Source organism: Biomphalaria glabrata, chromosome 2, assembly GCF_947242115.1.
Source record: "Biomphalaria glabrata chromosome 2, xgBioGlab47.1, whole genome shotgun sequence".
Lineage (NCBI taxonomy): Eukaryota > Metazoa > Mollusca > Gastropoda > Planorbidae > Biomphalaria > Biomphalaria glabrata.
In genome coordinates this window covers 24,822,650-24,845,877 of record NC_074712.1, presented here as the reverse complement: position 1 = coordinate 24,845,877, position 23,228 = coordinate 24,822,650, and the positions used below count along the sequence as shown (strand labels likewise).

The window sequence follows — 23,228 nt, the reverse complement described above, 5'->3', positions numbered from 1 at the left end:
TTTTTAAAAATGTATATTGCAAGATCTATGTCTGTGTTATTGTCTACAGCCAACACACTGGTTCATTTACATGTTGATTTAATTTGGATTGTTATAACTGTGTCAGAAACATGACATTTGAATTCATTTGGCTCCTGATTTTCTGATACCTGTTTTTATCTTTTAAAATTTTGATTCACTCATTTTTCTGAATGAACACACTGTCAAAAGATATTTTGCAATGAGAATATTTCTCTTCAGGGTACCCCACTTACCAAATGACTTAACTAATCAATTCTATTCATTTTACATATTTAGGTCTAATATTATGTCATCATTTTATTTTTTTTTATTACAAAGCTTACTCTTTCTATCTGGTAATAGTTTCTACATGTTATTTCTCCCACACCCAATCTCCGATCAAACTGAAACTTTGCACAATTTCTTTTACCTGAAGACACAAGAATCAATTTTAAAAAATTAACCAATTAGTTAACTATTTGTAATTAATTATTTTGTTTGGTATCTCAAACAATGGAAAGAAATTATAATTGACTTAAGTGGTGGTATAAGCTAAATTATAATAGTCTCCTTTATAAGTCCTAACCTGAGTCTTAGTGAACACAACATAAAAAATAGAACAAGACTATAGAAACAATAGATAACTATAATCTTCCATGTTCAAAGCCTCTCCACTAGCAGAGTGGTTACCATATTGGCTTGAGAATCCTGAGAAGGTTTGAGCCATGAGTTCAAATTCGGGTTGTTTTTTATAAGTGCTTTTTTATTGTTAGTCTAGATCAGTGCTCTTCAACAGTGGTACTGGGCACACTGGTGGTCAATTTAAGTTTTCTTTTTCTCTTCTGCGCCAGTCTTCAATAATGGCTTTTAAGTCTCAAAGTTAGCCCTGCAACCTTTGTGAGAGCTCTCCAACTGTCTCTTTTACAGGCCATCTGCTGCCAGCTACTTTCCTCTAAGCCAGTGAGGACAAAATGGCATGTGAGTGGATCTTTATAGCGCTTATGGGGGGCACCTTTGTTACACTGACCTCTTCAAACCTTGTCAAAAAAGATTGCCTTTGGCATGCGGTCATCTCCCATGTGGGATAAGTGTTGTTGACAGCATAAAAATTAATAAATAAATGTCATTTTATTCAAATTTGCCTTCTCACGCTTCTTTATAAGTATTTTTCTTACAGGGGTTGCTGGCAGATTTTTTAAAAGAAAAATTATGTAAAGGGGGCAGTAGGCTAAAAAAGTTTGAAGACCACTGGTCTAGATCTATTACAATTTTAATTACATGACTGATTCAAACTAATTGATACAACTATGCTTAATACAAGCTTTGTTTTTTTTTTAATTATTTTTTTATATTTCTTGTTTTGTTTGTATTTGTAGCCTGCACTATTACATCATATATATTGTTACAATCCTCTCCTAATCAGGCGTTCTGTAAACACTGCTAAACACAACAAGGCACATCTAACACATCAAAAAACTTGACGACAAGGCTCCAACTAATCTGAAGCTTTAATAATGGTCAATTAAAACAGCCAATATGACACAATTGGCCCCAGGCTGTTGCTAAGATAGGACACACTGACCCCACCACCCCCTCCTCCTCCTCCAACTCAGAAGAAAACACCGCCAAAGAACACACCGCTGAAGAAACAAGAAAGCCCTGTTGTCATGCTAAAGAACAGGTTCTCTGTGCTCGCTGATGAGAGCATGGAGACCAAGCAGCATGTCAAAACCAATACTCCGGGAGAACCCAGAGACATCATGTCTGACACAGGTTCTCCTCAGAGAACCCAGCCAGACACCCCAACCTCTACCGAATTAGAGATTGACCAACTCCCTAAGGGGAGAAATCAAAGCGGAGAGGATGCCCGAGGTGAGGGAGGAGGAAATAACTCTGCTCTAACCAGAGGGATCTCCCCTCTTCAGAGAGAAAGACTTCCCCCAAAAGGGAGTTGTACTCCTCTCCATCCAAACCCAAGAATAAAAATACCAAGGTCACTGGAATAAAGTGAAACCCCTCCGGGGGCCTCCCAAGGCCAAATAGCTCCAAGTAGGTCATCTAGAATAAGCCATGGATTCCAGAATTGTACAGTGGAATTGTAGAGGCCTCAAGGCCAATTACGAGGAAATGCGGCTACTGATGGACTCTGAGACTCCTGTAGCTGTCTGCTTACAGGAAACATTTCTGAAAGATTGCATCAGCTTCCGAAGCTACCGTGCTTACAGCAAGAATGTTGAGGATGCAGAGAGAGCATCAGGTGGAGTCTGTATCCTTGTGAAGGATAGCATCCCCCATGAGAGGGTAGAACTACAGACCACACTACAGGCCGTAGCAGCTAGGATAACCCTTCACAAGGTTATCACTTGCTGCAGCCTGTATCTACCACCAGGCGCTCCATTAAACCGAACAGACATGGAGGACCTATTGAAACAACTCCCCCGGCCTTATTTAATCCTTGGGGATTTCAATGCCCATAACACGATGTGGGGATCCAACAATACCGACACAAGAGGTCGTATGCTGGAGGATATCTTCCTCCAACATGATTTATGCATACTTAATGATGCATCACCGACCTACTTGCACCCAGGAACTGGATCATTCACATGCATTGACCTCACCGTATGCGTCCCCGGACTTCTGGACGATTTTAAATGGTCAGTTAGCAATGATCTACGGGGAAGTGATCACTTCCCAATCATCATTACTAACAATCTCCCTTCATTGGGACGACCTCAGCGGTGGAAACTGAATAAGGCCGATTGGGAACAATTCCAAAAAAGATGCTCTGAGGATATCACAGAAAATATCCTCCATGAACAGAACCCAGCTGATACCTTTGCTAGCAAGCTACTAAGTATAGCCAGGAAAGTTGTACCCCTAACCTCTGCAAATCCAAAACGGCCTAGCAAACCATGGTTTGATACAGCTTGCAAAAGTGCTATTGGTGATAGGAAAAAAACGACTGGCTGCATTTATAAAGAATCCTTCCCAGGAAAACCTAAAGCTATTCAGGATAGCTAGAGCAAAGGCTAGACAAACCATACGGTCAGCCAAAAGGAATTCCTGGAGAAGTTTTGTCGGCAGTCTGGATGCCAAAACTTCTGCTAGAGCGGTTTGGAAGGCAGTAAGGCGAATCAAAGGGAAAGAATCAAATGCAATAGGGCATTTGAAAAACCAAGGACGAACTGTCACGTCCCCCAGAGAAATAGCTGACTGCCTTGCATCCTCAATAGCAGAAAAATCATCCACTGCACACTACACGCCAGAGTTCCAAAAAGTCAAAACCAGGGAGGAAAGACACCCCATTGATTTCAGGTCAGAGAACAATGAAGACTACAACAAACCGTTCTCGCTTGAGGAACTGAGGGAATCGCTGGACAAGTCACATGACACAGCGCCCGGAGAAGACGAAATCCATTACCAGTTCCTCAAGCACCTTCCAGAACCCTCATTGGCAGTCCTACTAGGGGTCTATAACTGTGTGTGGCAAACAGGCGCTTTCCCAAACAGCTGGAGGAAAGCCACAGTTATACCGATACCTAAACCGGGAAGAGACGGCTCTGACCCAGCTAACTATCGACCAATAGCACTAACAAGCTGCATCTGCAAAACCATGGAAAGAATGATTAACAGTAGGCTGGTCTGGTACCTGGAAAGGAATAAAGTGATCTCAAACTACCAGTGCGGATTACGGCAGGGGCGGACAACAACTGACCACCTGGTAAGGCTGGAAGCTTATATTAGAAATGCATTACTCAGAAGAGAACATCTAGTAGCTGTATTCTTTGATATAGAAAAGGCCTATGACACAACCTGGAAACATGGCATTCTACGTGACCTGGCGCTTATGGGGCTTAAGGGACACCTCCCCCGTTTTGTGGAGGAATTCCTGAAAGATCGAAAATTTCAGGTCCGAGTGGGCAACTCCGCTTCTGACACTCATGACCAGGAAATGGGTGTACCCCAGGGCAGCATTCTGTCAGTCACCCTGTTCAACATTAAAATAAATAGCATCATAAATGCGCTGTCCCCTGGCATAGAGTGCTCTTTGTATGTCGATGACTTTGTCATTCTTACTTATGGGAAAAACATGAACACCTTAGAAAGGAAATTACAGTTATGTTTAAACAAAATTCAGGGTTGGGCAAACTATAATGGTTTCAAATTCTCAGACTCCAAAACAGTTAGTATGCATTTTTGTAATCTAAGGGGACTCCACCCAGACCCTGAACTATTTATACACAAATAGAAGATCCCTGTCGTGAAAACTACAAAATTTTTAGGCCTCACCTTAGATTCCAAATTTAATTTTCTCCCCCACATTAAGGAACTTAGGAAGAAATGCCAAAAGTCATTAAACATACTAAGAGTACTCCGCCATACGGACTGGGGAGCTGACAGAGATACCTTGCTGCTGCTCTATCGGAGTCTAATTCGATCCAAGCTAGACTACGGATCCATAATATATGGAGCAGCAAGGAAGTCGTACCTAAAAATACTGGAACCAATACAAAATGCTGCCCTGCGTCTCTGTCTCGGCGCGTTTCGTACAGCACCTATCCCAAGTCTCCATGTGGAGGCTGGAGAACTCCCCATGGATATAAGAATGAAAAAGCTTGCAATGCAGTATATAGTCATGCTAAAATCCAACCCCACGAACCCTGCTTTTGACTCCATATTTAACCCCACAGAGGTAGAATTATTCAATCGAAGGCCTAACGTCATACAGCCGTTGGGCCTTCGAATGAGAGAACCCATCCAAAATTTAACCCCACCCATTGACCAAATCTTTAAAATAGAAACCCCTCAGAATCCTCCTTGGCTAATGAATAAACCCAAATTAAATTTATCCCTCCTTAATTTCAAAAAAGAAAATACAGACCCAAGCATACTACAAGTCCACTTTAGGGAACTGCAGGAGAGCTACGGAGATTGTGGCACCATCTACACAGACGGATCCAAAATGGAGGGAAAGGTCGCGTGTGCCTGCTCCTTTCGGGACAAAACAATCTCCCGTAGACTCCCCGATGGCTGCTCCATCTTTACGGCCGAATTGCACGCAATATTGCTTGCACTTATGGCCGTAAAAGCATCAGAAAGGAGTAAATTTATAATCTGCTCCGACTCCAAATCTGCATTGCAAGCTTTGGGGCGGATGAAGACTGACATCCCATTGGTACATAAGAGCCTGAAGCTGTTGGACCAAATAACAGCTGACCGTAGGGATGTCACCTTCATCTGGGTCCCCTCCCATGTTGGCATTGAGGGAAACGAAGCCGCAGACAGAGAAGCAAAGAGAGCCCTAAATCATGCGGTGTCAGGAACCCAAATTCCCTACTCGGACCTGAGACAAAGTATTGCCTCTGCCACCTATCGAGAGTGGCAGAACCGATGGGAGGCTGAGACTCACAGTAAACTCAGGCAGATTGTGGCGGATGTCAGGTGGCGGCCCACATCTAAGGGTCTGACAAGGCGTGGTAGCACAACCATGTCCAGACTTAGGATTGGCCACACCTACATCACGCACTCTTTTGTACTGAAGAGAGAGGAGCCCCCACTTTGCGAGTACTGTGACTCTCGCCTCACCGTGGAACATATCCTCGTTGATTGCCCCAGATACCAGGATGTCAGGGCGAAATATTTTAGAGCCACTAATCTAAAAACACTATTTAATAATGTCGACCCTGGGAAGGTACTGGGCTTTATTCGGGAAGTGGGGCTATCTACGAAGATCTGATTTCTGAATTTGTGAACATGCACTATTTACATTAGATTTTTACCAAATATTTAAATTTTTACTACCTTTACTATTTTAACTGTGAATAGACCTTGATTTTAATTATATGACTGTATAGAATCTGGCCCTTGTTGTTTAGAGAGAGAGTAGTCCTTAAGGGACTGCAGGCACGACATGGCCTAAATTGTGCCGATGTGCCACAAATCAACCATATAACAGCCGACCGTAGGGATGTCACCTTCATCTGGGTCCCCTCCCATGTTGGCATTGAGGGAAACGAAGCCGCAGACAGAGAAGCAAAGAGAGCCCTAAATCATGCGGTGTCAGGAACCCAAATTCCCTACTCGGACCTGAGACAAAGTATTGCCTCTGCCACCTATCGCGAGTGGCAGAACCGATGGGAGGCTGAGACTCACAGTAAACTCAGGCAGATGTCAGGTGGCGGCCCACATCTAAGGGTCTGACAAGGCGTGGTAGCACGACCATGTCCGGACTTAGGATTGGCCACTCCTACATCACGCACTCTTTTGTGCTGAAGAGAGAGGAGCCCCCACTTTGTGAGTACTGTGACTCTCGCCTCACCGTGGAAAATATCCTCGTTGATTGCCCCAGATACCAGGATGTCAGGGAGAAATATTTTAAAACCACTAACTTAAAAACACTATTTGATCATGTCGACCCTGGGAAGGTACTGGGCTTTATCCGGGAAGTGGGGCTATTTACGAAGATCTGATTTATGAACTTGTGAACATAAACTATTTACATTAGATTTTTACCAAATAATTAAATTTCTACTACCTTTACTATTTTAAATGTGAATAGACCTTGATTTTAATTATATGACTGTATAGAATCTGGCCCTTGCTGTTTAGAGAGAGAGTAGTCCTTAAGGGACTTATATAATACAGACGTTACTTCAAAAAAGAAGATGATTACGTCCTACGCGTCATGCATTTAGTCATGCATATTAACCAATGACTTAAATTCTGCCAAGTCACTGGTTTTCCTGGCTAGCTCAGGCAACCCATTCCATGCTCTAATAGCACTAGGGAAGAAGGAGTATTTGTACAAATTTGTCCTAGCATATGGGATGAGGAATGTGCCTTTATCTTTGTGTCTTTCAGAGTATTTTATTAAATTTTGTTTTTGTATTTGAAGATTATGGTTCAGTGTTTTATGTATTATTGCTACTTTACTTTTGAGCCTTCTGTCCTGAAGGCTTTCTAAATTTAGTGATTTTACTAAAGGTGTTATTCTAGTCAAATGTGAATATTCGTTTGTTATGAATCGCACTGCTCTATTTTGTGTCTGTTCTAGTTTCTTAATGTTTTCTTGAGTTGAGGGGTCCCAAACAGAGGATGCATATTCTATTATTGGCCTAACCAAGGTTAAATAACATTTTAGTTTTATGTTCTTATTTGATTTATAGAAATTTCTTTTAATAAATCCTAATGCTTTGTTTGATTTTTTTGTAGTTTCATCAATATGTGGATTCCATGACAGTTTTTCATTTATTATAACACCTAGGTATTTTGCGTTTTTAGTCTGTGTTACTGGTTTGACTGCAGGCACAACATGGCTTAAATTGTGCCGATGTGCCCAAAATCAAATCAACTTAATTGGCAATACATCATCACTAAAACTGCTATACTGTACATCACCGTACTAAACTAATAAACTCTACTGTCTCTATCTCTTCCTGGACTCGTACATTCCCTTCAGGATTCCACCAGGACCGACTTCATGGCAGACTAACAATCTTGAACTGTACTGCCTTACACACACTTTGTCTCTGGTCCATGCAGGCTTATGATCAGATGTCCATAACCCAGGTCCTATTCATGTGCAAAGTTCATGCCAGTACTGTCCCTTGCCCTTCGATATAGCATGCTTAACTGTATTACTGGCCTGTGTCACATATGTCAGCTGATCACACACTGTTAACCCTATTGCATCGCCAATAGAGTTACAATATTAATGTCTTATTTAAGAGTTTTGATTAGTTTAAAATTTGTTGTACAAATTGTATTGCTTGTATTACTCAGGAGACTTTGTATATACTCAAAAGTGTTACATTTCTTTTTTAAAGTGTAAATTTTTGTTTCTCTTTATTCTCATTCTACACATTCTACTTGATGTACATTTGAGAACATTGGGGACTTGCAGTGTTTTTTTGTTATCAGGTACTAGCATCAATTTTTTTTCCTTATTACCGGTAAATAAAAAAAAATCTTCTTAGTTGTGCTTATCCTTCAGAGAGAGAATGAAAGAAAGAAAAAAAGAAATTGTAATTAATGTTGATATTGTGTTTATGTGTACCGGGTATGTGTTTGTTGTTAGTACTATATGTAAAATTATTCAGCTATTATAGTCATTGTTTCGGGGATACCTTTGTTGAGAATCCAATTATTTCATGCAGTTAATAAACTTTCTATTTGAGCTTTTAAGTTCTTTGAGTTAGTAGTCTCTGTTTTGTCTAAATGTACATGAAGAAATATATTATTTGCTCACTTTGCAAAATTTTGTAGTTTGCATTGTATCTGTATATTGCATTATTTTTATGGAAAAGAATGTTTAGATTCTATCATTACAAATGTTTTAGGAACTCATTATCTAGTGTTGGATTCTGTTGAGAACTCTGCCAGTATTTACCGCCCACTTGCACAGCAAATTTTTTGGGAACCACAAGTTTCATTTTCTGATCTTAATATTGATCCTGCCTCATATGTCAAGAAATTTAAAACCAAGGTGTGATTACAACTTAACTCAAATATTAGAGCAAATAATAACAAAGTATTATTTAATAAATATTTTAATTGTCTTCATTTTATAGATTTACAATAACTGTAAAATAGGTTTAGATATAAGGCAAAAAAATTAGATTACCTAAAAACATTCCACAATATAGATATATGTAAAAGTTTTTACACAAAGAAATAACCTTTATATAATTTATTTAATTTTACAAATAATAATATTGTATGATTACAATTCTTTTGATTTAAGTGGTCAGGCCTGGCAAGTGCCTTACCCAGGAATGTTCATTTATTGACAATGGAACAGTTTCGTCATACTGGCCCAGTCCCTTCTCCATCTGGCTCAGTGCCATATCTGATAAGATTTGAACATTTTTATGAAAATTATGAAGATGATATTTTGTCAGCACCTGTCACTTTTGATATCAAGGTAATGTCATCAATATTATTTTGACATTTTCAAATCTAATGACCTAATTATTAGTAAAAATTTTGATTACTTTAAAATGCTCCATTGATAACCACCCCCACCCCCATTTATCCTTCATTTTAGTTAGTTTTGTTTTATTTTATTTTATAATTGAGCTTTCTTCAATGCGCATCTGTCTGTGGGAAAAATCAATGCTTAGTGTACTTACCTGACTAGAAAACTTACAGTACCATGCTTGTTTTTCTATAGGACATATTTGCACCTTTCCAAATCACAGATGTATATGAACTTAGCCTTGGTGGCAATGTGAAATATGAGGACGTACACAGACTACAGTGGAAAACTGAAGCATCATCTACATGTAAATTTTATATTTTTATAAATGTATTATTAATAACATAAGCTTGATAGTTAGTTCTATTATTTCACAGACAATTAAAAATGTTTTTTGGTTGTATTTTCCTTTCTACTTTGCATTTGTTAGCAAAATGGATTTTTTTCATTTGTACCGGCATCATCAGAATCATTGTCCTTAGATGTTATAAAGACTATTACATTAATTATTTATATTTTTGGCCCAAACCTCTGATCTCTTTTTTATATTTTAACAGAATAGAATTATGTTTTGCTTATATTTACTAGCATTCCACGCTGGCTACTCCCATTGATTTGTTCCAAGGATTATTTGGGGGGTCCGGATCCTTTCCTCTTTATTTTATATTTCTTTGCACTTCCAATTCAACCTCCTGCATTTTAAAGATCATCACCAAGATTCTTTTAAGCTTGTGAATTCTAGTATCTGTTACCTTGAATTAAACAGCCTGTTCTTTTTCTTTCTTTTTTTATCTCCTTATCTCTTTCTCCCTCTCTCCTTCTCCTTCTCTCTCTCTCTCTCTCTCTGCGCACTCCCCCCCCTTTTTTTTTTTGCACCTTGCACACCATAACTTGAATATGAATAGTTCTACATGTTCTATAAACCTCTGGAAAATAGAAGTCATGTTCCAGAAAGTCACCCAATAAAACCTACTCAGCCCCAAAGATCACTGTAAACAGATAGCCTCTTAACATGGTAGACCACTTCACATATCTAGGTAGTATAGTATCAAATGATGCCTCGCTTTCAAGGAAAGTTGAAAACCATCTGGCCTGGGCCAGTAGTGCTTTTGGACTCCATTAAGCAAGAGTTTGGCAGAATAAAATCACTCCGCCTGCCTACAAAAATCAATGTCTACCAGGCGATGGTTCTCTCAACCCTCCTATATGATTTCTGAGACATGGGTATTATACAGAAAGCAAGAAAGACTACTTGAGCGCTTTCACCAAAGATGCTTGAGCTCCATACGGTGGCAAGATCGCACTACAAACAGGGATGTCCTTGCAAACGCTGGTATGGACAGTATAGAGGGACTTCTTATGGTCCAACAGTTATGCTGGGCAGGGCACGTATCCCATTTTGGGAACAAACGTATGCCAAAAGCAGTCTTTTTGGTGAGATAAAAGGTGGTTGACATAACAGCGGTGCCCCACTGAAACGCTTTAAAGACCAGCTTAGGCGCCAATTTGCCTTAGCTGACATAGAAGAGAGCTTCTAGTTGCATGCGGCCTCAGAGCAAGACAACTGGAGGTCACTGGCAAAGGCAGCGGGATACACATTTGAGAGCAAAAAGAAAATCTGCTGCCGAGGACAGACACAGATGGCGAAAAGAAAAACTTAATCGACCAACGGTGGACAATGGTTATGCTTGCCCTGGATGTGGCAAAATATGTAGGGCAGCCAGTGGTATGCACTCTTGACTGTCGTCTCAATGGTCCAGCGTTAAAACCCTGCCCATGTCATCCATTCTCGTCCTGCAGGAAGTTTGGACTTGGGTGTAATAGTCTTTAAATCTGAAGGAATATCTCTCCTCTCTAATATTCGAGTTGTAGGCTTAATTTTCTTTTTAACCAATTAACTGAGGTATAAAGAATCAATATCCTTAAAATTCAAAATGATCTGAGACATTAAATTCAGCTGAGTTTCAAGGCACCTATCATTTAATTTTATTGTTTTGTTCATATTTCAGTCCTAAATCTTGTCTATTTTCTCCAAACATCTCATTCTATAAACTTTTGCAAAGCTCTCATTTGTTTTTAGGTTGTTTGGTTTTTAGTTCATGATTAACTTTAATGTTAAAAAAGCCATTTGAAGCTGCTGAAAATTTAATTCATATCTTTCAAATTCATTAATAATTTAATTGAAACAAATTTTTTAAATGATACTTTTGTTTCTTTTTTTTTAGATCTGAAAAAAGTTCGCCACCTGTCAGGGACGCAAGTTACTTTAAAGCCAATGGAAATAGTTACATTACAGGCCAATATTTTCATCTAAATTGAAAAGTTCACATTGTCTTTGTATTAAAATTTCTAGACTAAGACTAATGGTATGGTCATCAATTTGCCTTGGATTTTTTGGTTATTTTCATTGAGTTGCATAGATTTAGACTTAAAACCTTGTTGTCTCATTGTTAAATATTTTTTAAATGTTAGTATGTGCTTCAGGTATTTGTAATCTGCTGATGTGTTAGAATTATATATCTGTTGAGATTAAGAACTATATGTCATTGTTCCATTTATTAAATACACACATTACATTGTACACGTAATACAAAATCTCATCCAACTTCTATTTTTATTATGGTTTAAACTTTATTACCATGAGCAGCTAAATCATCTTGTCTACAAATCACTAAATGGTGAGGTAATGGGTACCAGTATACTATTTTGTAGACTTTATTATGGGTACATTGTTGTTCACTATTATTTATTATCTTTAAAAAATTAGAAAACAAAAAAGCAGTGAAGACTTTATTTTTAAAAAAAATGTATACCTCTGCCAACACACTAATCTTCATCAAATATATTTTGTATTACTGCTTATTAAACAGCATTTTGTAAAGTATTTCCAATAGTTTATTGGTAATTCTAACCAGAAGTTGATTTTATTATGTTGATATACTTTATTAAAATGAATCCGGTCAAGCCTGGATTAAAAAATATTTGTTTTTAGGCCTGGCATTATAATTGTTATTTATTGAAGATAACATATTTAGAAGCTTTTACTTGAAAAACCCAACGAGTCACACTGAAATAAAATATATTAGGTTTCAAGCAACAATAGATGAATTTTCTACAAACCAAGGGTGGATCCAGAGTGGGAGGGACAATTTAAAATAAAAAAAGTACCAATAAACTAAATATAATCAAGATTACAAGAAACAGAGATTGAAATATTGTCCCAAACTTGTGACAGTCTGCAGACTAAAAAAAAAAATTGTTCGCTCTTCCCAATAGCTAAGGTATGCCTAGAGTGCTGTAAGCTAAGGAGAAGTGAAGTCACTAAGCAAAAGCGTTGTCGTGCTTTCTGGATTTTACAAAAGTATTTTCTTCTGCATCTCCAGATTTCATAGGAAATGAAATTCAAGTTAAGTTAATTCGTTTAGATGCAAAAAACTAAGAAAAGATATTGAAAATCTGATATCATATTTTAAATTGTACAAAGTCCTAGTGCAACGGCTATTTTTTTTGTTTCTGAAAGCGAAACATTTAATTACAGTAAGAGTAGCACAAGATATACTCTTAGACATTTAACCAAAATGAAAAGTCTCTTCTTTGACGCCTCAAATGAGAGATTGGCCCTTTACAAAATCATCGATTATATAATCATTCAATACCATAAATTTTATCTTCAAAAATATCACTTCATTGAATACATATGAATATTAACAATGTAATTGTAATAAACTAACTCGACTAGAATACCCATATCATGACTTCATTCAACAAGATGACAGTTAACGAGCACAAACACATCTCACACGTCATTGTTTAAGTAGGCCTACTATGAACAAACACACAATGGACACGCTGACACACGCAAAAAAATAACTCGTTTACACAACAATCATCCCGCCTAAAAGTTATAGGATCATAAACATGCAAATAATAGTAAATTAACAATGATAAAATCACTAAGGAAGAATAAGTATTTCTACAAAATACCGCTAAAAGCGTTATTATATAGCAAGTTATACAATATGAAATGATCATTTAAGTGGGTCATATTATGACTATAATTTAATAAATAAGAATATATACCAGAAGTTATTTGGAAATATTTTTATAATTACGAAAATGAACGATTGGGTAAAGTTTACTAATATGAAAAGTTGCTTTTGTGCTCTGTTAGTTTTAAATGTAGGTCTAATTGTACTTGCGATTAGAAAAAAAGTCTCTTAGGTCCCCCAACAATGTCGTTTTACATCTTTTACTATTGGCCAATTATTGGCTTGGAAGAAAGTCTTTGCAGTAAAAGGTTTCGTACTGCAATTAGTATATTCATAATAGCTTTCGTACAGGTGATGCAAAATCTCTACGTTATAGGGTAAACATGCACTTTGTAACAAAGTAAAATGGTGCCTTTTTGCATTGCATTAGTAGCCTATTCTAAAGAAAGCGTTTCCGTGGGGTATCTTTTGTGACGGTCCGTCCGCTGAGCAAAAACAATCGACATTACCGAATTATCAGAAATAATTTATTTGCCACATTAAGCGCCGTGAAAAGATGTGTATCCAGACTACTTCCTGTTTTATGCGGAATTCCTGCCTGCTACGGGAGTCGAATTATCTATTCCTTCCTGCTACAACATCGAAATCCCCATTAGCTCTCCTAGCTCAATACAATGACTTCCAGAACTCCTGTTCCTGTTGAACCCACCCTTAACTCCTTTGCTGAAGGAAGGAACCTTGGCATCAGCGAACACTGAGTACTACACCTGAGGTCAATTCTCAGTACCCGCAGCCTGCCTAATCATCGTTGATTTTGCCCCACCTCGCTGTGTCACTCCCACTTCGAGTACACATACTAGCGGCCGGGCTATTAATCTCCTGACGCCATGACCGAACCAAGGAACCTAAGAGCTAAGTCAATAGGGCATTTAGACCTTTGTACTGTCAATATGATGAGTTCATCATCTCATTTATCTTTACTTACTTTATATGTTACTTTAGGATGTATGATTTACTCCTCACTTTTTGTAAACCCCCCCCCCTTTTTTTCATTTTAATTACATTAAACAATTTTATCTTGTTAACAAAAGGGATCTTTTTCTCAATAGTATGCTACATGTGTGTTCTGTTTCCGATCAGTATCGCACGCTGGTCTATGGTGGCGTTAATAACCCCCTAGACCTAAGTCACCAAAACTAAATTATTTCAATAATTAATTGTTTTTAATTAAACATGATGAGTGCAGTGTTTACTATTTATTTGAATGTTTCACGAATCACATGTGCCCATATAGTGATATGACTACGCCTACGGTAAACGCAGAACCTATTGCGACTTGATGGCTTTTGTAAGTTTGTCTGCTGTGCTGTACGACATTCTAAAAAAAATATAGATTCTAAAATTCTAGAACAATAGATGTACCCGGGTATTAATTTATTAACATAAATTTACTAATCTCATTTATAATATGTAGCTCTTGATCTATAATATTACCAACGCATTTATACAGGCTATATCTATTGAATTAGATTTTAATATATAAATTTAATATCATTTAATTATGCTAATATAGAGATGTAATTTAGATCTATACGCATGGAACTATATCTATACGGTTTTAGCAAATAGCGTTACACAAGAAACGAACCTGGGTTTTTCTAAATTATGATACTTGGTGTGTAAAACAGCACCTACCTAAATAAATTTTAAATAGAGCGCAAATACCATAGACTTGTATATTATGTATATTATGGGAAATGACCAATTGCGAACGCTTTTGTGCCAGTTTTTAGTTTAGAATGTATAGCTCCGCAATGGTTAAACTTATTTTAAAAAATGAAAACATCTGCGGACTCCTCAGCTATTGAGCGATGAAACTCTTTTTTTTTGTCCATGTCAGCTATTAAATTTATAATTCAAGTCAATATGTGGTAGGGGTCGGACCTAATCTGCGAACTTAATTTTCGCGGGAGTCATAATGAGCGAAAGGCCGTAAAAAATAGCGAAATAGCATGTTAAAATATAGGAAATAAAGCTTCAATTAGTTCTATCATCAAATTTCTTCCATGAAGCATTATAACTATTGTCCTCATTGTGGCATTAAATTTGGTTTCATTTTTCCCGTGCTCCACATCTCCTTTCTCTGCTTGGAACTGATGTAGATATAGCCTACGAAACTTGTGATCAAAAATTTCTTTTAAAGAAAGAAAGAAACAATATAACTCGATGTCGCCTCCTTCATATAGGCTAGTCCACGTCATTTTACTCTCCATTTCAATAACTCTCGTTACTGCGGCTATTTTTTTAGAACACATGTTCAGTGCACTTAATCACCATCAACTCGATCTCACATGAAGTCCTCCATACACACGCGCGCTGTTTGACCCAAAGGCAGATCCCGAATGCGATGGATTGATGATGTATGGAGGCAGATCTACAACAGCTTGGGTTTCGAGCATGAAGACTTTGGAGACGAAAGATTCAGAAGAGATCTCAATGTATGGATGTGTTGAAGCAGGCCAGAGCCCTCCAGGGGCTGCAGCGTTACTAGGATGGATAGACAGAATTGACGTCCACAGCTGCACTTGCAACACTCAAAACAATCTTGAAAGAAAAAAAAAGCATAGGGCTAACTCTCTTCACTAAATCAGACTGATGCGATACTTGGTCATGCCCATATTTTTATAATGCTTAAAAATCTTGGAAGCTAACTGTAGAATTAGAGAGATGACTCGTATATAGTAATGGAACTGAGATGCTTTACAAAGACCGCATCACAAACAAAGATAGGTATTAGAAACAGGATAACAACAGCCATATTAGACCCTATGATGATCTGCTATAAACCACTTTTAAAAAAATGTGAAGCCTATCACAACGTACCCTGGGCTCGCAAAAACCTTAGATATAAATTCATTTATATCGGAAGATGACCTATGCACTTTTTTTTTATATATGTAGGCCTATAGTATTAAAAATAGGTGCGTAAACAATACTTATGAAAATTAATTCTGCACTTCTTTTAAACATTTATATATGGCTCCTTTTGTCTCGAAAGGCAATGGGTGCGCCCAAATGAGTCACTGGTTTTGGTTTAATCTTGAGATGGGGCAGAATCTGGTGTGGCTAATCAAGCCAATTCTAGAACGGCAGACTTTGCCACAATTCATACATGTGTATGCCTCTGATTCAGGGCTAGCAGACAGGGCAGCTTTCTTTTTTCCCTCTTGATTAAGGCCACTTCCATTCTTTTGTTTTCAGCGAGGGTTGTCCCAGCGCGCACAGTCTGTCTCCATGCACTCCGGTCTTTGGCTATGTTTTCCCACATACTTTCGATGATGCCTGTGGCTCTCATGTCTCGCTTGCAGACATCTCTATATGTTAGTCTTGGGCGGCCCTTGGGTCTGACTCCTTCCACAAGCTCAGCATATAAGATATCTTTCGGGATTCTACCATCTGGCATGCGGGTGACATGTCCGAGCCAGCGTAATCTTCTTTGTGTCAGGAGAGCATACATGCTGTTCATATTGGCCAATCTCAAAACTTCCTGATTGGAGACATGGTCCCTCCAAGAGATGCCCATTATGCGTCTCAGGCAGCGCAAGTGGAAACTGTTCAATCTGTGCTCTTGGTACATGTATGTTGACCAGCTTTCACTGCCATAAAGGAGAGTGCTCACAACACAGGCGCTGTAGACTAGGATTTTGGTCGCTGTGGTCAATTTACCATTTTCCCAGACGCGCTTGGAGAGTTTTGCCAATGTTGTGGTAGCTTTTCCTATCCTTTTTGTCAGTTCGATGTCTAAATCTAGGTTACTGACAATTGTTGAACCCAAGTAGGTAAATTCCTGCACCACTGAAAGGGTGTGGTTCCCAATATGTATTGTAGGTATTTCTGCGACGTCTTGTGCCAGGATTTCGGTCTTGGAGAGACTTATAGTAAGGCTAAACTCTTGACAAGCAGAGGCTAAGGCGTTTACTAGCTTCTGTAGACCTCCTTGTGAGATACGAGTGCCGCGTCATCTGCAAACAGAAGCTCCCTTATCAAGATACGACGTCTTTTCGTCTTTATACACATATTAATATCATTAATTAGTAGGCTAACAAGAAATTAACCAGCTAGTTAAAAAAAAAGGCGGACGGCAAAACAGAGGTGCCCCCCCCCCATTTCCCCCTCTCCCGTACATATTAACGCTATAAAGATCAACTGAGGCGCCATTTCACCCTCACTGGCAAGTAGCTGCCAGCAGATGGCCTCTGAGAGAGACTGTTGGAGAGCTCTCAGATTTAAAGGCTGCGAGACAAACATTTTAGACGGAAAGAAAATAGACCGCCAGTGGACAACGTCCTTGCCTGCATGAAATGCGGGAAAATATGCGGGTCGCAGCTAGGCTTGCGTATTCTTCTTCTTCTTATATGATACAGACGTTACTCCAATAAAGAAGATGATTACGTCCTACGCGTCATGCATTTAGTCCTAAACTCCGCCAAGTCACTGGTTTTCCTGGCTAGCTCAGGCAACCCATTCCATGCTCTAATAGTGCTAGAGAAGAAGGAGCTTTTGTGCAAATTTGTCCTAGCATATGGAACGAGGTGTGTGCCTTTATCTTTGTGTCTTTCTGAGTATTTTATTAAATTTTGTATTTGAAGATTATGGTTTAGTGTTTTATGTATAATTGCTACTTTACTTTTAAGTCTTCTATCCTGAAGGCTTTCTAAATTTAGTGATTTACTAAAGATGTTACTCTAGTCAAATGTGAATCTCACTGCTCTATTTTGTCTGTTCCAGTTTCTTAATGTTTTCTTGAGTTGAGTTGAGGGGTCCCAAATAGAAGATGCATATTCTATTATTGGCCTAACCAAGGTTAAATAACATTTTAGTTTAATGTTCTTATTTGATTTATAGAAATAAACCCTAATGCTTTATTTTATTTTTTTCTTATAGTTTCATCAATGCTTTGTTTGGAGTCGAGCTGTAATGATGCGGTCACTGATCGGCTTCCAAGCAATTAGCGCTGAAGCTGCTATTTTAGACATGATGATTCCTACACCACCAATGTGCTCCTTGTCATGTCCTGAATATATTATTGTCTTGCCATCATTGATTATTTTTCCACTTGACGTCCACCGCATCTCGCAGATCCCAAGGATGTCCAGCCGATATGAGTCAAACTCTCTTAAAAGTTGGGCCAGTTTACCGCATTGATTCAGGGTTCTTACATTCCACGTGCCTATAAGAGTCGGTTTCCTTGCGTTGAAAGGCTTGCCATGTATCGGGTATTGGACTTCCAGTTGGCTTTGATCCAACACCGTCATCAGGGTTTGGCCGCCCTCGCCGCATGTATAGTTTTCATTATGTGTCGAGTTTGCCGTTTCTGTAGCAATAGTGGTTTTACAGGGTGGGGTCGCTAGCCCCACGCCAAACCCTCCTCCTTTCTCAGCAAATTAAAGTCACTACCATCCAAGCTTATGCCCCTACAGAGGATGCAGAAGATACCATCAAAGATCAGTTCTATAATCAACTACAAACCACTCTTGATGAAACACCTACTCACGACCTAATTCTACTGATGGGAGATTTTAACGCCAAAATCAATCCCAACCGAACTGGCTTTGAATATGTAATGGGACCATATGGCTCTGCAGAAAACATCAGTGATAATGGCGAGCGTTTGATTTCTCTCTGCGCATCCAACAGCCTTTCAATTGGAAACACATATTTTAAGCACAAACAAATACACAAAAAAACATGGCGATCACCAAATGGAGAAACCTTCAACGAGATAGATTACATTTGCATCTCCAAACGATGGAGGTCATCTCTGTTAGACGTGCGGACCCGCAGAGGAGCTGATATCGGCTCAGACCACTACCTTGTCAGTGGCAAATGTAAGCTCCGATTGAAACGCCAACCAAAACGAGCCACACGACCCCGCCCATTTAATGTAGAGAAGCTTAAAGACGGCAATACTGCAGCACAGTTCCAATTGAAACTAACGAACCGCTTTGAGGCTCTTGCAGATATATTGACCCTTGAAGAAGAGTGGGCCAACTTCAAATATACCACTATTGGGTGCGCAGAAGAAGTTATCGGAAGGAGGCGAGGTTCATACAAGGAACGGTGGATACAAGACAGAACATGGAAATTGATAGATGAGAGGAAAGAGGCCAAACGTAGACGAGATCAGAAAAATGAAACACAGGATCGCAGCCTAGCGGAAGAAGCCTATAGGGAAGCAGATCTGAAAGTAAAGAGAAGCTGTCGGCAAGATAAACGGGACTGGATTGAGCAGAAGGGACAAGAGGCACAAGCAGCTGCAAGCAGAAATGACACAAAAACCCTCCATCGTATTGTCCGAGATCTCACTGGAGCAAAGAGTGGACATGGGGCACCAATAAAAGACAAGCAAGGCAAAACTTTGTTAACGAAAGAAGAACAGGATGCAAGATGGGTAGAGCACTTTAAAGAGACCCTTAACCAACTGTCGCCAGACCTAACTTACATATTCAAGGACCCCTCTCCAGACAATGATCTCAAGGTCAAGACAGACCCAATAACTGCTGAGGAGGTTACCATGGCCATTGCAGTGCTAAAGAATAACAAAGCACCAGGACTAGACATGATATCAGCAGAAATGCTAAAATATGGGGGACAGTGCATTGTTAACAGAATGACTGATCTTTTAAATCTCTGTTGGCGAACTTCAAAAGTCCCAGAGGACTGGCAAAAGGGAGTGATTGTAAAGCTTCCAAAAAAGGGCAACTTGGCAGACTGTAACAACTGGAGGGGCATTACTCTCCTCTCTGTCCCAGGCAAAGTTTTCAGCACTGTTTTGTTGAGACGGCTTCAACAGTCTGTAGATGAAAGGCTCAGAGAAGAACAAGCAGGTTTCCGAAGAGGCAGATCATGTACAGAGCAGATTTTCGTTTTACGAAATATCATAGAACAAAGTCTTGAGTACCAACAACGGCTAACGATCAGTTTCGTGGACTTCAAAAAAGCGTTTGATAGTGTCCACCGAGAATCACTATGGAAAATAGTTAGAGAATACGGTATACCAGAAAAATTCGTCCAGATCCTACGACACCTTTACAGTCAGTCTAGTTGCTGCATTAAAACAGAAGAGGGAACAACAGAGTTTTTTACAATCGAGACAGGTGTTAGACAGGGGTGCATCTTATCTCCCTTCCTTTTCCTCCTAGCCATCGACTACATAATGAGGAGAGCAATGAACCAGACTGCCTTTGGTATTCCATGGCATGAACAACTCCAATTGACGGACTTGGACTTTGCTGATGATGTTGCACTACTCGGGGCTACAAATAAATGCATTCAAGAAATGACGGAGAGCCTAGACAGAGAGGCACCCAAAATTGGCCTCCGCATAAACTTGGATAAGACTAAAATTATGCGAGTGGGATATAAGGCAAAGGGTGTCCCCGTCAGACTTGGCGAGTCAAAGCTTGAAGAGCTGGACAAGTTCACGTACCTTGGCAGCATCATAACAAATGATGGAGATGCTTACCATGATGTAGCGTGCCGAATAGGAAAGGCAGGGAGCATTTTCCAAAGGCTGCAGCCTATTTGGACTAGCCAAGCCATTGGACTCGAGACAAAAATACACCTTCTCAACACAATCGTCATTCCAACTGCTACATATGCATGTGAGACATGGAAGTCATCTGTCAAAATTGAGAAAAGACTAAATGTGGCTCAACAGAGATGGCTGAGACGGATTTTGGGAGTCAGTTACACAGACCGGATCTCAAACAAGGAAATCCTTTGCCGAACTGGGAGTCGAACACTTAGTGAGGTTGTGACTGAGCGTCGCATGAGGTTTGCGGGACATGTTCTACGTCAAAATGAATTACGCACACCAAGAGTTGCGATAACATGGAAGCCAAAACGAGGAAAGCGCAAACAGGGACGTCCTCGTATTACCTGGCGACACACCTTCATGGAGGACCTCAGAACAGTGGACACCAGATGGGAAGAGGCTTCAGACATTGCCAGTGACAGATCATTATGGAGACAGCTTGCCGCCCAATGCGCCGAACGGCGCGGGAGGACCTAAGTACTAAGTAAGTACTAAGTAAGTTTCATCAATATGGGGATTCCATGACAGTTTTTCATTTATTATAACACCTAGGTATTTTGTGTTTTTAGTATGTGTTACTGGTTTACCATGAATAAGATAAGTGGAATTAATTTGTTTTAGTTTTTTTTTTTTTGTTACTCTTAATAACTGACAAAACAACGCCTTGTTTTAACTTTTAAAAAAATTTTCAAGACATTTTTTGTAGTGTTAAAAGATCTCCAAGTCCTGTTTAGATATAATCTATACTATAAAGTAGAATGTGAGGTGTATGTATGTTACTTATAGACATCAAAACCGCTTGACCAATCATGATAAAACTTGGCAGGAATGTTTCTTAGGTACCAACTTAGACCTTAGTGTATGTATTGTAGCCCTAAAACAAATTTAAGACCCTTAAAAAAATAAAGTTGTCCGACTCTATTACAGCTATAGTATTTTATGGATCTAGGCCATGTCTACAATGTTGACATAGAAAAGATCGAAAGGATTTAGACCTAGATCTAATTTTTAGAAATACACTTTGCGCAGATAGTTTTTTTACTTGGACACAAGAAAATACAAAAGAAGATCCTTTGATTTATATAATAAAATTAACCTTCAATTTTGTGTTTCAAAAGCATTTTTTGAATTAATTAGTTCGTTATAGATCTATCTGTGACTGCAGATTTCCTGACAAACATTCTTTCATTAGACAATACCGTAATGAATCGCTTAATTAATTCGTTTAATTGTTTACTTTATAATCCCATCCCTAGATCTAAAACTCTAATTTAACTCTAAGATGATAAAACTTCTCTTCGCACAGATAGTTTTATACTTTAACACATGAACATACTAATTATAGTCCATTCATTTCATATTTTGATCAAATAAACATTCAAATTTGGTTTTCTAAAGCATTATTTTTAAGAGACTACATTCGTTTACAAAAGCTGCGAAGCCGAGTTGAGATAGGCCTAGATCTATATTCATTCATGAATCGCGTACTAAAAATTATTTCATTTAATTGTTCACTTTATAATCCCATTCATTTAACAAAGCTATCGCTCTTTTCGTTTTTAATAGATAAGAATGTATCAACTTCGGGTAAACCTATTTTCGCGAAACTAATTTTATTTTCGTAGCGAAAGAGAAATAACGTGAAAGGATCATTAGCTACGTTTAACATACATCTAAATCCAATCCACTACATTAGTAGGCCGCGGGTAATGTCAGGCTAGTATATATATATAAGTCTATGGCAAATACCTATAATTATTGTAGTATATATAGGTTTGTGGTTTTATATTATATAACTTTCGTAACTTCTTTTATAGAGAAATAACTTTTGTAATTTCTTTGGCTAAAAATTTGAGCTATTCGCGTCTGACACATATAATTTTTAGTTTCAGTAACATAGCCCATAGCCCATTGAAGTTTATTAAATCGCCCAGCGGCGCACGATACAGTGCTAAAAAGTGAACAACAATTACGATGTAGCTTTTTTTAAAACATAAGTTCATCACTTCCATTACTTTGTACACCGAATACACCAACAAGCTAGCTATTAATAGCTTTTATGCCTTGCATAAAAATCTCCAATAGTGCGAAGTATTTGATCAATTATCACTTACTATGGACAGGCTCTGGCCTAAGTAAATGGAGAAACAGAAATAGAGCTTCTTTCGATGCGACTAGATTTATAGAAGGAAACAGCGCCAATGGACGGTCCAGTGAAGGAGCGAGCAGCGTAGTTCTGCTTGGGTTGTTTCAAGAAGTTGGCTAGGGAAACTGTGGAAGGTCTTTACTTCGAGTGGAAAACATTCCTGTTGGATTGTGAAGGCAACCGTTCTTAAGACAACCAGAAGATAGAGAGCGACACGTACTATTAGCTTGGTGAGATAGTGAACCCTGTAGAAATGTGAAGATAGTGGCAGCTTCAAAGACCAGATAACTGAGACGGACATTTTGATTTATTGGCGTTGTCTCACATCTTTTATCACCTCTAATAAACATCATTCATCTTTACCATGATCCCTTGATGAGGTGCCTCTCTTAGATTCCTTACAATAGATATCTCGACCCGATTCTTAACGAGCTCTGGCTTTATGTTCTGTAGAAAAAAAACAGTTCAAGACTATGTTTTTACCTTTTCATCTCTCATGCTACCTTCTGTTGACAG

At 38.7% G+C, this 23,228-nt stretch overlaps 1 protein-coding gene across 3 annotated transcripts in view; it reads left to right on the top strand.

Moving 5' to 3' along the window:
* Positions 1 to 11,961, top strand: part of LOC106055819 (lysosomal alpha-mannosidase-like) — a 90,224-nt gene extending 78,263 nt beyond the window's left edge. For all 3 annotated transcript variants that reach the window (XM_056019724.1, XM_056019722.1, XM_056019723.1), the window contains 4 exons: positions 8,343 to 8,488; positions 8,747 to 8,926; positions 9,176 to 9,287; positions 11,206 to 11,961. In XM_056019724.1, coding sequence (XP_055875699.1) covers positions 8,343 to 8,488; positions 8,747 to 8,926; positions 9,176 to 9,287; positions 11,206 to 11,294 — 527 coding nt within the window. In that variant the 3' untranslated portion in view covers positions 11,295 to 11,961. The remainder of the gene's footprint in view (positions 1 to 8,342; positions 8,489 to 8,746; positions 8,927 to 9,175; positions 9,288 to 11,205) is intronic.
* The last annotated feature ends 11,267 nt before the right edge of the window (positions 11,962 to 23,228 follow it).